Below are 13,990 nucleotides of genomic sequence, written 5' to 3'. Positions count from 1 at the left end.
AAATCAATGCAACACAAAGATTAAAGATTCAGTCAGGCTATTCAATAAATCTCATATTGATATACAGAGAGAGGTGCAAGTGTTCTTGTACCCTAAAATCACCTGAAAATTCTATTTCATTTTGGTCAAAATCTGTTGCAACTTTCAAAGGAATTTCCTTTTTCTTCTGCTTTCCTAGAATTTCACCATATCCAATAGTTACTGTTCCCAAATTCCCAGAACTTGGGGCATAAATAAACATTATTTTAATAGTATTTGCCCTATTGAGCTAGCCTCAAACTAAAGGTCTGCTTGATTTTAGGACTATTAAGACGGTAAAAATTTCTCCTGTTTCTTCAAACAGGATTATTACCTATTTCCTTTGAACAGAATAGGGCAAGCATCACATACTTTAATGACAGAGAAAAACCTTAGCATCCATAAGATTCATCACAAAGTATCTATTACTGGATTTGTAATATTTAATTTGAAAACAACAGCTTCTGAAAATTCTAAAGTGTTCAGAGATTGCTTTGAAAACAATCTATACAATTCCATTAAGAATAAATACTCAGACAACATTAAGCACCCATTTTACATTTTAAGATTAAAACTTCCACAAAGGAAAACACGAACTCCTCCCCCACCGCATATAACTAGAATGGACTGCTTGACCTTAACTTAAGGCCTTTTAAGTTATGATGCTACAAGCCAAGATTATGAGAATTCTTTGACTAGAAAATTTCAAACCTTTGCTTCTTCTGTTCCTTGATTGCACCCCTCTGGTGTATTTTCAACATTGCAGCAGGCACCCAACTCTTCACTCCTAATTGAAAAGATTTAGAACAAAGAGCTTTATATAAAGGCAGTAGCTGAGTTTTAAGTCTAATGACTATACCACCACCTAGTGGTAAACTAGCTCAAGGTCTAAAAATGAGGCAAATAGTTTTTCACCCCAACATTTACATTCATGCTTCCTTTTTATTAGGATGTACTACAATATACTTAAGCAGACTATCTCCTATATTTCATACCTCCATCTCTTAAGATGGTCCCTATGATCTTTGCCTCCTGGTGTTCACATCCATGTAGGATTCCCCTACCTCAAGTTTGCTTCTTAATAGATAAGATGTATATTATTATTTTGCATAAGAACGTAGTGCCTGTATTGCTGGTCCCTTGCTGACTATAAGGAAGCAAGCAGTCATGTTCACCAACCACATGTGACAAATAGGTGAGGGTTCCCTTAGGCTGACAGCCAGCAAAACAACAACAACAACAACAACAACAAAAAACCACATTTCTCAGTCCTACACCTCCAAGAACTAAATGCTGCCAAGAACCATGTGAGTGTCAAAGTGGATCCTTCGTCGGTCAAAACTCCAGGTAAGAACTCAATCCTGGCCAACAACCTCATTGCAGTCTTGTGAGACCCGAAGCAGAAGACCCAGCTAAGCTGTGCCCAGATTCCTAGTCCACATAAACTGTGAGATAAGTGTGTTAAATTGCAAAATCTGTAGTAATACTGTCATGAAGCAATAGGTAACTAGTACATCTTGCTTTTTTTTACTACTATAATTGCCCAAAGCCGGACATCCTTAGGACAAATCATCAGTGAAGAATGAAGCAACTTTTACCCTGATGCATGAGTGCCACTCCCTGCATTCCCAAGTAAGTTTAAAAACCTCTCTTCTACAAAAAAAAATTGCAATCAAGACAAAAAGACAAGGTTGACACCTGACTGGCACCAAGCCTATATGAATTTCCTTCACATAAGTAGGAATCAAGAAGAAATAGAAGATAACACCTACTTTATTATCTCTGACACACCAGCTGTTTCCTCAGAGGCCACAATCTATATTTCCAGCAAGTACCAAAGGCAGACACTCAAAGGCTCTTAAAACTCCCCTTAGTCTGAGAAATTCTTTTCTACTAGCTGGATGTGTGCTACTTCAAGTAACCACTGTGAATCTCAGTTACCAACTAACAAAATGATAGTGCTGGTTTACAATCAGCTTTTTCTCATAATATGGTCCACAGCTTACCTACATCAGAATATTTGGAATATACTTGTTAAAAAAAAGAAGATTCCTGGCCCCACTCTCACCTCAAATTTTGTGAAACTAGGCCCAAGAATCTGCCTTCCTAACAAGCACCATTTGAGAACCATGGGGTTACATAGTTCTAAAGTCACTTCTAGCAATTAAAAAAAAAAAAAAAAAAAAGGATTCTGACTTGGATCAAACCTCCGAAGCCTGAACATCTCAAAATACAACATATCTTTTTGGTAAAATTTCTCTTCCCCCAATAGAAAATGGATCTCCACATACATATGTGTGGGTATGTCAAGCCCCTTCCACTTTCAAATGATGATGTTGATCTTGAGGTTGACACCCCCTTTCCCTTTATTACCTATTACAAGCTGAACTCTTGTAGTCAACATGGACATCCTCGCTGCCAGTCAGCGCATGGTTTCTGTTCTTTTTGGAACCACTTCGAAACAATTCAACTGCAGTCTTCAACTCTTCTTCATCCACAAAAAACACATCTTTATAGAGAATTTCATACAGTACAGCTAAAGGAAAAAAAGCCAAAACTCCAACTGTCAAAGTAAGATCTCTTTATGACAATGTGAAAACAGCCATAAGCCAGTATACAATTTCAATAGGTGCCAACAAAACAGCTTAGAAGAGTTACTTACGGTGGGTCCCTCAATTTAAAGATGGGAAAACAAAATCATCTGAAACACACCTAACCATTTGTAAAGCTTTCACATACCCTGGCAAACAGCTGCACTTGACTGAAATTGTTTTGAGTACACTGAATCATAATGGCCATTACTTGAATAGCAGAGTAGAATCTGAAGAAAAACACACAGAACAATTAAGTGAATGTTACATATCTTACAACCATGAACTACTTGAAATTAAATTGCTAACCAGAAATTGAGAATGAATGTTTTTTAAAATGTGATTTTTTTTAGATCCCACATATTAAGTAATATCACACAATACTTGTCTCTGACTCATTTCACTTAACACGCCAATTATATCTCAATAAAGCTGAGGAAAAGTGATTTTTGAAATCTGAATAAAGATAAATGCTAGCTATAACTTTCAAAAGAGATGTTCTCAAAAGTGACTTTTAAATGCCAAGATTAAAATCACTAATAAGGCTACACTGCATCTAAATCACATTCCCATTAATGTAGCCAACAAGTTGATTTGTGAATTTGCAAAAATACAGAACTTTTACAAACTGAGTAAATCTAGTAGAAATCCTAACAGAAGTCAAGAGACCCAGCTTAACTTTGAAAAAGGACTGCAGAAATTAGTCAAATATCCAAATACTCCAAACTCAGATCATGAGGGCAGGGGGAGACTTAATTTACTCAAAAGGTTATCCATTCTACCCAGTAGTAATATATGAATACATTATACAGGAACAATACTGCTAAAGAGACTTTCTTAATGAATTAAGGCACTGAGATAGCTACAAAAGGAGTCAATTTCTTAGCTGATCTTTAGTCTCTAGTTTTCCCAAACAATTCAAAGCCATGCTTACTAACCAAAATATTTTAGTAAAAATGCTTGCAGGCTCTGTATGATGAAAACTGTCTGAATTAACAGCTCCAAAACCTTTTTAAATTTTGGTTCAAAAATCTGTCTTGAGTAAGGGATATATCTAACCATAAGTCTATTTTATTTCTTTTATTTGAGAGACAAAGAGTGTGAGCGGGGGGGGGGGGGGGGGAGGGGGAACAGGAGGAGAGAGAGAATGAATCTTAAGCAGGCTCCAGGCTCAGCACGGAGCCTGACATGGGGCTTGATCCCACAACCCTGGGATCATGACCTGAGCCAAAATCAAGAGTTGGACACTCAAATGACTAGAGCCACCCGGGCACCCCAACTCTATCTGATTCTGAAGCCACGTCTCGTATTAGCAACCTGAAGGACCAAAGAGGATTCTCTTGTGTTCTATGGGAGGATGTTGCCACTGAGCTTCTTTGGCAGAAAATTCCAAGTCCCCTGTTTGCTGCCTTCCTGCCTAATCTGGGCTAACTTCTTCCAATAATAAAGTTCTCTACTTCAGGTCTATTATTCTTCCCTAGCCTTTTTTTGAAATCACAACTCCAACTCCACCAGTATAAACCATTTCAGAGTATTGAGGGCAAGTGTCAAGCTAAAGTAACTCACGGTAAAGTTTAAATTATGAAGTTTCACACCACTCTGAGCACTCTGAGAGGTTATTTCCATTTAAGAGTTTATTAATCCAAAATAAAGTGAACAGATTTTGAGCAGAGAAGCCCTGTGTAATTTGGACTAGAAGAACTTGGAACTCCAACTAACAAAGGTCAATAACTGGAGGCAGTTGTTAAGGAGTAGTTAAAGGAATCCGGCTAACCAGAACTAAATAAATAAGCAAGAAAAAACTCCAGAGGTAACAGTATAGTTTCTTTATTCGTGTGGCAAGAAGTTCCATTTTGATTGGAAGAGGTGTCCCTGGTGGTATTGGTATCCCAACATAAAATAATAGTTCTGATACATACTTGTGGGTAGGCAAGTATGATATAATGGCATTAAACTAGTAAAAAAAAAAATGAGGTAGATCTAGATTACTGATGAGAATAGGTGAAAACAAGTAGTATGTTTAGTATGAGCCCATCTACATTAAAAACATTATATAAATGGTGCCTGGGCAGCTCCGTGAAGCATCCGACTGGCTCAGATCATGATCCCCTGGTTCCTGAGTTCAAGCCCCACATTGGGCTCTGTGCAAAAAGCTCGGAACCTGGAGCCTACTTCGGATTCTGTGTCTCCCTCTCTCACTGCCCTTGCCCTGTTGGCACAGTCTCTCTCTCTCAAATAAGCAAACATTAAGAAGTTTTAAAAAATGTTGCCTGAAATATATTCCATGGTGTGACACAAGCCTTAAAAAGTCAATTACTGTATAGTCTATACTAACTAATCAAATAATTGGGATAAAAGGTTTTTTCCTTAAAAACTTTTTGGGTGGCTCAGTTAAGCATCTAACTCTTGGTTTCAGCTCAGGTCATGATCTCAGCTTTGTGGGATCCAGTGCCCTGTGGGGCTCCACCCTGAGGGCAGAGCTGGCATAAGATTCTCTCTCTGCCCCTTCATCCCCCCTCACTCTCTCAAATAAACAAAAACAAAAAAAAACCCCAGATTTTTTGGAAGAAACACTGTATACTGAAAAACAATCTGTTTAACCGCTAAGAGTTCTCAACCAACAAAACCGCTTCCTACTATTTTCCAAGCATCTTACTGGGCAGTAGTAGCACACTGGCCTGCTCTCAAGAAACTGAAGATTTAGGAGAGAAATAAGCATGAAATCAAATACAATGTGATTAGAATTACTTGGGTGATGCTAGAGGAAGGAACACAAAGGGAGGAAAGAACTCCAGGGGAGTTGGGAGTTTCAAAGGAGTTAACATCGGAGATACAAAGGAAAAGAAAAAAAGTGTAAGTCGGAGTATCTGGAATCAAAATATACTAAGGTTGTAAGACAGTGAAGATGAAAAGGGGACTAAATGCCTAGCTTCCAGGTTTGAACCTTATCTCCTAGCCAACAAGGAGCCAATTGAGGTTTGGTTTTTTTGGGTGTTTTTTTTTTTTTTTTAACCTATTACAGGACTGGTAAGGTAAGGTCTGTTCAGGAGGGTGGCTAACAACACTCAGGATGACTAAATGGAGAGGTAAAGGCTGGTGGCGGAGAAGCTTGGCATTTAGACTATGCTTCCCCCCCTCCCATTAATTAGGTAACAAAGAATGATTTCTTATTATCTTGTTAAGCCAGCAGCATCATTCAATTCTTTTATTTTAGTAAACATTCACTCATCTTCTTACCTTGTCTTCATAGCCATTATCTGTGACACAAGTTGGAGGCTTTCCGGGACAGCGATAAAGAATGAAATCCCGACTACACGGGTAGAAAACAAAGGTGGTTGAAAAGAGATAATTTAGTATATCCAAGAAGATAGTTTATAAGAACAAGTATCTGGGCTTTCACACTGCCCACCTTATTCATATAAAATAATCTGAATGTTTAAAGAGGCTAAATAATGTTAACTCAAAGTAGATAGCCAACTTCTCTAAAGTCCTATGGATTTCTTAAACATATCTTAATTTGGGAAAAGGAGAAGTAAAGAAGATAGGTTCCCAAATGTATGTGTGTTTCTGAGTTTTGGGGGCTCCGCACTTATTTAAAGCATAGGCTGGCAAATTTTACTTGGTAAAAGACCAGATGATAAGCATTTCAGCTTTTGCAGGCCGTATGGTTTGCTCAACTTTGACTTTGTAGAATGAAAGCAGTCAGACCCTGATAAACAAGCACAAATGACTGTGTTCCAATAAAACTTAATTTACAGACACTGAAATCTGAACTTCATAGAATTTTCACATGTCATGTAACAGTACTCTACTTTTCATTTAACCATTTATAAACCTTGAAGAAAGCATTCTTAGCTCGAGGGCTATACATAAAAAGAAAGAAAGCCAATTTAAAAGCTGGCCCTTGGGGCGCCTGGGTGGCGCAGTCGGTTAAGCGTCCGACTTCAGCCAGGTCACGATCTCACGGTCCATGAGTTCGAGCCCCGCGTCAGGCTCTGGGCTGATGGCTCAGAGCCTGGAGCCTGTTTCTGATTCTGTGTCTCCCTCTCTCTCTGCCCCTCCCCCGTTCATGCTCTGTCTCTCTCTGTCCCAAAAATAAATAAATGTTAAAAAAAAAAAAAAAAGCTGGCCCTTGACTTAAAAGCAACAACTGATTAGTCACTTGCCCAATGCCTCTTCTATACAACTTCTTGATGGATTTAGTGAGAAATGAGCAGACTGCAAAACACTAACTTGAATGAGTACCCATAACCAGAAGATTCAGACTATACCAAGGTATATGCCATCTCACCATCCTAAAAACTGTGAAGGAAATCTTATGTACAGATCAACTTCCTCAAATGAACAAGATTTCCACTAGCCTCTATCCTACATTAGAGAAGTATTTTTCAATAGTTCTGTGCAACCCCACAGCTTCCAGAAATGCCACTTTTGCTATTTTGGGGACCAAAGTGATAGAGCAGTGTTTCTCAAAATGTTCATTATCATGTGCCTAAAGAGCCTTTTTATTTTTAATTTTCCTATGAAATTTTAATACCAGAGATATACCATATATCTGCTTATGTACCGTAACCCTCTGAAGGACTACAAACCACTATAGTATCTAACATCTTTTTGTCTTCAAGAACCAATTTCTACCCTCTTGGAAGCTATATTGCCCCACTAAAGATGCATTGAAGGGGCACAAAGTTAAACAGACAAGAAGTCTAAGATAGACATTCTGATTTTCTACAGGAATACCAGCATTCCTTAAAGTCCTTTATTTCATTCAAATGGACACAAACTCTAGAGGCTCTCCACCCAAAAGTTAACACAAATTAACTTTACTTAGACATCTTCATTCTACAGATCATTCCCAAATCCCAAAGAGCCTTTAATAGAAACTTTACACACAATGACACGTATGCACTCAGTCTTTAAAAAAAGATTTAACTTACTTATAAATTAGAGAAAGAGCTCTTATTTCCAGCTGGCCAGCACTTTCCTAAACATAAATAGTACATAAACTTTTAAAAAACATTCTGTAGCTATCAGGTAAAAGTTTTGCAAGTTCAACAAGTTATTTTGGATGCTTAGAGACGTTTTAAAGAATTTGTAGAACACACTATAACTTGTTTTAAGATATTGTGTTACTCATTTACATAAACTTATTCTGAAACTAATAGTCCTAAAGACCTTCTCAGTTAACTATGAAGTAACAAGGACAGTTAATAGGAGAGATTTAAAAGGCACAATAAAAATGGAATTAGTGTTAAGATTATGAAGTTAGCAAGGTATTTAGTAAATGCTAAGTCCAGAACTATGGAATTAATCACATAAATTATTTTTAATTAAATATGTGTTTATGAAGCTTACTCCCACATAAAGGATAACTACAAATCAGGGGAACTGTTGAATAAAAAATGTAACAAATGACCTCTTGTAACATTCATTGCCATCCCTCCTCCCCCATTAAAGTGAAAGGACTTAGGCTTGTCCTGTTTGCAGTCTATGGATGATAAAATTGTTGACATAGAATTCTCAACATTCAACACAAAATAGGTCAATTGCCAGCTTCGAAACTTTTGCAAGAACTATTTGATTCAACACAGCTGGCTACTTAAGAAAATAGGTTGCGTCTAACTAAAGCTAAGGCGACACAGCTGAATGAATACTTCGGTTTACTATTCCAAATACTCTGAAAAGATTAAACCCCCGTATTTGATCTTACCTTGGGATCTCCCAACCGTTCCAGGTATTTCTCAAAAGATCCCTCCACATACTTCAAAAATAAAACAAACTTGACTTAACCAAATACATAGCATTACTAAAATCTGATTATATTCTGCAATATTACCCTCCAATGGGTGTTTGTTCAGCTCAACAATTATGGTATTCAAGGACTATTTTGCACAGCACCTCAAGAAGATTTGCACATACACAAAAGTTATGAGTGGAGAAAAGCTGGACTTTAAAACTGTCCTAGGAATTGGTCCTGGCTTATCCACATACCAGTGCATTTCATCAAATGGTAATGCTTTTGAGTTTCTTTTGAAATGCCAATTTAAGTAACTTGACAATTTTCATAAATCATGCAAACCCAATAATCACAAGGACTTTAAATTTTGACAGGAGAGATGCATTTACAAAGTTAAACTGAGGAACTTAAAGGGAATTTCATTAGATTCAGAAAAGCCTAGGGCACAAGGGAACTTCTTGGGGTAATAGAAATGTTCCATATCTTGACTGCAATGGCAGTTGCAGGACTATGTATTATTGCCCAAACTGAAAATGCCAAACTTAAAATGGTAAATGTTATTTGTGTGTAAAATACACCTCAATAAAAGTAAAAGTCAATTTGGGCAATAGAATATATGTCTAGTTTCATGTATATATTATCACTGGACTTGAAGATCAAGTTTCAATTTTGCTCAATCCCTTTTTAAACAGCTTGCGGTATAACTGACAGACAACAAACTGCACATATTTAAATGGCACAAATACATTTTGACACATGTATGCACCCACGAAACCATCATGACGATTCTGATAGTGAATATATCCATCACCCCCACAAGTTTCCTTGTGTCCCTCTGTAACTCACACCAACCTCCAACCACTGATCTGCTTTCTATCACTACAGACTGGTTTGCATTTTCTTAAGTTTTATATAAAGAAAATCATATTCTGTATGCACTTTGGGGGAGGGTCTGGCTTCTTTCTCTTGGCATGATTATTCTGAGATTTATCCATGTAAGTTTTAAAATTTTACACAAATCTTTGTTACTCAAAACATGGTTACTATTACTGTATCAGGAACAAGAGCAAGCATCACTTGGGAGCTTTGTTAACAATGCAGAAATCTTGGGCCCCAGCTCAGACCTACCGAATCAGAATCTGCACTTTAACAAGATCCCCAGGTGATTTGTATGCACAAAAATACTTGAGATGCACTGTTTTACACCATGGTCTTGTATTTGAAGTAATTCATGAATAATCTTTTCCCCAGGTGTTGTAAAGACTGTAATTAACTTTAACCTAGGTAATAAGCTTTAAAGTCAAGAAGGCTTGACAGTTTTAAGATTCACTGAAACCTGTTGAGAAAATTAAGAGTAAACCTCGAACAGCAGGCTAATGCCCATAATATACAGTGAGAAGAAAACAGTACTGGAAGGGCTGAAAAAATTTTTTTAAAGCCTCACAAGAGGGCACACTTCAAACCAGACCTTGATAAAACCTCATTCCATTAATAAAAATTCAAATACTTCAAAGTATGCAAAATGTCTTCTAAAAGTTGTTTTAAAGCCAATTGTTAGTGGCAGAGTACCTATTACCAGTTTGTCACATGAAAAGGTAAATGTTTAGAACTAATTTGTTTCCTTACAATTAGGTTTTGTAAGACTATTCATATTGGCTCAAGAATTGTGCACAGAATTAAGAGAACAGAGGGGTTTTCCCATTTGTACATATTTGAAAGTATACATTAAAATATCAACATAGCCAAACTCTTTGTGAACTATGATTACTTGTTCGAGGAACAGTGGTATGGATGTAGTATACAGGACACTAGTCAAAATGTAACGTTTTAGGGTTTGGGAGGTTTGGGGAGGTCTATGGGGAGCAGAAAGTAGTGGGAAGGATGCAGACGAACTGTCTTAATTCTCAATTAGAGTACAAAATAGTCTAATTCTGGAGGTCTAGAGGTATGCTAAAGGGAAGGCAGCTGAAAATTAAGTATTTGCTATTGAGAGGAAATTGCATGACATAATTTTCATCATGTACACAGCTCAAAATTCATTTCCCATTTACTACACACTCTACCGACATCTCTACCTTGCTTATGTGTTCTACTTACAGACTCAAAAGTTTGTTGATTTTCTCTCATATAGGAGACACAAGCCTTCCTGATTTCCAAATGATGGACCTGGCTGCAAAACAACTAAAAAGAGAAAGACCAGCTCACTCTCAAGTCATTTGAAATAGCTATCAAATTAAAATGATGAACTGGACACTTAAGTCCACCTTATTCAAAACATATGTAGGACATGAGAAAATTAGGTCCTGACCTTACTAAAATGTTTTTGCCACCCTTAATGAGATTGGGGAGAGATGGTTTGGTCTTACCACCCCCACCCCTTTTCTACTCATGGGCACAGCCTATGAGGTTTCCTTAGGCATAAAATTTAGAGAAAGTAGGGCTGCTTATAAAGGATCAAGATTCATTTCAAAGTTTCTGTAATCCCATCCTTATTTCTCTTACATTCCAAACTGGCATTTAGAAAACAGAAAAGACAGCAAAGGCACAGCAATATATTTGGACTGATCAGCAAAGGCCTACACCAAGCTAGTAAGTGCCAGGTAGACCGGGAAGTTTTTACTAGGAAGAGAAAGGGGATTTTTTTTTTTTTTTTTGGTGGGCTACAGGTCTTCTAGCTACAGTAGCGTGCCATGTTTCAAACCCTGAAAACTCAGTATAGGGAAGATACATATTTTCCTTTTACCTGCTCCGAAATAGCCCGAAAGAGGCAAGAGGCATCCTTGGCAGTCAGCTTTCGAAACAGCCCTAAGCTGCCTAAATATTCATCCATTGATGTCTCATTCAGAGACTTCTGGCCGCAGTACTTTTTCCATCCTTTATGCATTTTGCCAGGGGTGGGGGTGAGGATGGGGAGAAAGGAACACAAATGCGGCAAGAAGGAAAAAGCAAGGTGCAGGTAGGAATGGGTAGCAGTGACAAGGGCTTGCTTATGCAGGTATCCGGAAAGCAGCCCAGAGTCTAGGGATGAGAAGGCAGTTGTCAGCGCTGTAGAATCCTGGCACTTCTCAGGAGCAGGAGAAGCAAAGGGCTGGCTCGCCCGGTACAAGTCGGGACCCTGTGAAAAGAAGAGGAAGAGCCGATGCTCCTAGGAATAGAGAACTGGACTTGAGAAGACATGGGAGAAGGCACCTGAGGAGCTACCTTGTTGGGGAAGGATGGGATTTACGCAACGAGCCCAAGGTTGAGAGAAGTATGCACAAGCAGCTGAGCTTTGGGACCAAAAGGAAGTCGAGTCTGCAGCTTAACTCAGGGCAACTGCGGAACGAGGCTGCAAAGGGACTGCAACAAGGCTCAGGTGTGTACGATGCAGCCTGGCCCACATTATATCGCTTTAAGGTCTCTCGCCCAAGTTCCCTGCTCCTCTCATAATTTCATGGAGATGAGAGAAAAATATTCTAAACCTAAATAACTAGTAAGCTTCTGTATTAAGAACACCTTTAAAGACTACATAGGCTGGTGTGGGGGGGGGGGGGGGCAAGGGTCTCCCTTGATCTATAGGGGCAGAAATCACAGTTCAAGCAAGTAAAATGCCAAAGCAGATTTCTGGATACTTCCGGTATGGGAGTTAAGTAATTTTCTCATTTGGTTCTCCTATATAATAATAACCCTCTGCTAGGATCACAGAAACTAAATCCATTAGCTATGCTAGGAAACACTGACACAATTCTTGACTAATGTCCTCAAATTATTGTAGAGCATTAACAAAAAGAGACGATGCAAAAATGGTTTCTTAAAAAATGAAAACAATGGAAGTTTAAATTAAACAGCATGAAAGGAATGTCTTACCAACAACATTTCAGTGTATTAGAGCACTTTTCTGGGAAAACTACTCTAGAGTCTAAGAAAACCAATGTAAACAGGACCGTATTTGTGAGGTTCAAAAACAGAACTGATCACTTGCATTACTTGATTCCACTGTCAAGTGTCTCCTTTTTATTAAATGCCAAAATCAAATTCCTTAATTAAGCTGCTTTGAAAATTGTTTTTCTTATATCTGTGGATCCAGTAGTAATCATGACCACCGTGCCTATAGGAAAAGCATCAATAATCAATCTTCTAATTTAAGAATGAAATAAAAGCATGGTTAAAAAACAAGTAAAATCCTGACTTCTTTTAGCATATCAATTTGAATTACCTTAATTTCTTTTTTAAAGAAACAATAACACTAGGGAAATTATGCCTTTTGAAAAACCATGAAACATGGTTTGGACAGAGGGATCACCATCTTTTTCTAAGGCCACAAATTCATTGAGAAAAATTAAGAGTTATAAATGAAAAAGTTAACTCATTTTGGGAAGTTTTTACCTGTAGAAAAGAATACAAATTCTTCACATTTATCGCTATTTACACTAAAAATAAATACATAAAACTTCAATTAGTACAAATCCACATACTTCATTTTGAGGAAGGAAATCAAAGGGAAAACTGGAAGAAAAAGAGAACCAGAAAAGCAATAGAAGAGCAGGAAATAAAATAAAAATTAGAGACAAGGAAACAAAAAGAAACAGAGGAAGAAAACAGAAGAAAAAGGTGGATACGGAAATAAAAAAGAAAAAAAGAGAGGAACATACAGAGGGGGCACACAGAAAAGACCCACACAAATATGGTTAACGGATTTTTGACAAAGGTACAAGAGCAGTTCAACAGAGAAAAAGACACTATTTTCAAATGGTGCTGCACAATCCCATCCATATATAAAATAGAAAAAAATGGTCTTTATACCTCATCTTTATACAATTAATCTTCTATAACTTAATTATAATTAAAATGGACCAAAGGCCTAAATGTAGAACAAAATTTCAAAACTTTCAGAAGAAAGCATAAGGGAAAATCTTCAAGACCTTGAGTTACGCAATGAATTCTTAGATATAATAAAAATTAATTGGACTTTATCAATATTAAAAACTTGTGCTCTACAAAGGACACTGTTAGGAAAATGAAAATGGCAAGCCATAGACTGGAAGAAAGTTTTATCAGTATATATCACACGTCTGACTAAAAAGCTTTGTATCACAAATATAAAAAAAATTCTCAAGTCAACAATAGTAAAACGATGATACAACTAAAAAATGCCCAAATGATTTGGGGTGCCTGAGTGGCTCAGTCGGTTAAGTGTCCAACTTGGGCTCAGGCCATGATCTTGATGTCTGTGGGTTCAAACCCCGTGTCAGGCCTTGTGCTGACAGCTCAGAGCCTGTAGCATGCTTTGGATTCTGTGTCTCCCTCTCTCTGTCCCTCCCTGTCCACGCTCTCTCAAAATATATGTTGAAAAATTTTTTTAAAAAAACGCCCAAGTAATTTGACTACACATTTTACCAAAGATATAGGAATGGCTACTAAGCTAAAAAGATGCTCAACATCATTCATCATTAGGAAAACACAAATTAAAACCATTAAGAGGTATCAATTCACACCTACGAGAATGGCTATAATACAGACCAAGTATCAGCAAGGATGTGGAGAAACTGAAACCTAAGTGAAAGAAGCTAGATGCAAAAGGGGGTTGATTCGAAAAGAGATAGGATTATACTTATATGAAATATACCAAACAAGCACATCTACAGAAAGCAGATCAGGGCTGCCT

At 37.5% G+C, this 13,990-nt stretch overlaps 1 protein-coding gene across 1 annotated transcript in view; it reads right to left on the bottom strand.

Annotated features, from left to right (window-relative positions):
* Window positions 1-13,990, bottom strand: part of ALG13 (ALG13 UDP-N-acetylglucosaminyltransferase subunit) — a 62,896-nt gene that overhangs the window by 31,001 nt on the left and 17,905 nt on the right. Inside the window, 11 exon segments of the mRNA XM_047843397.1 lie at window positions 730-805; window positions 2,392-2,554; window positions 2,758-2,839; window positions 5,847-5,919; window positions 7,547-7,593; window positions 8,320-8,370; window positions 10,444-10,527; window positions 11,090-11,272; window positions 11,275-11,307; window positions 11,309-11,425; window positions 11,428-11,461. Of these exon segments, the coding sequence (XP_047699353.1) occupies window positions 730-805; window positions 2,392-2,554; window positions 2,758-2,839; window positions 5,847-5,919; window positions 7,547-7,593; window positions 8,320-8,370; window positions 10,444-10,527; window positions 11,090-11,272; window positions 11,275-11,307; window positions 11,309-11,425; window positions 11,428-11,461 (943 nt within the window).

The sequence above is a fragment of the Prionailurus viverrinus genome, chromosome X, assembly GCF_022837055.1.
Source record: "Prionailurus viverrinus isolate Anna chromosome X, UM_Priviv_1.0, whole genome shotgun sequence".
NCBI classification, from domain to species: Eukaryota; Metazoa; Chordata; class Mammalia; order Carnivora; family Felidae; genus Prionailurus; species Prionailurus viverrinus.
Note: the sequence above shows the minus strand (reverse complement) of the source record. Positions and strands in the feature narration are given on the sequence as shown.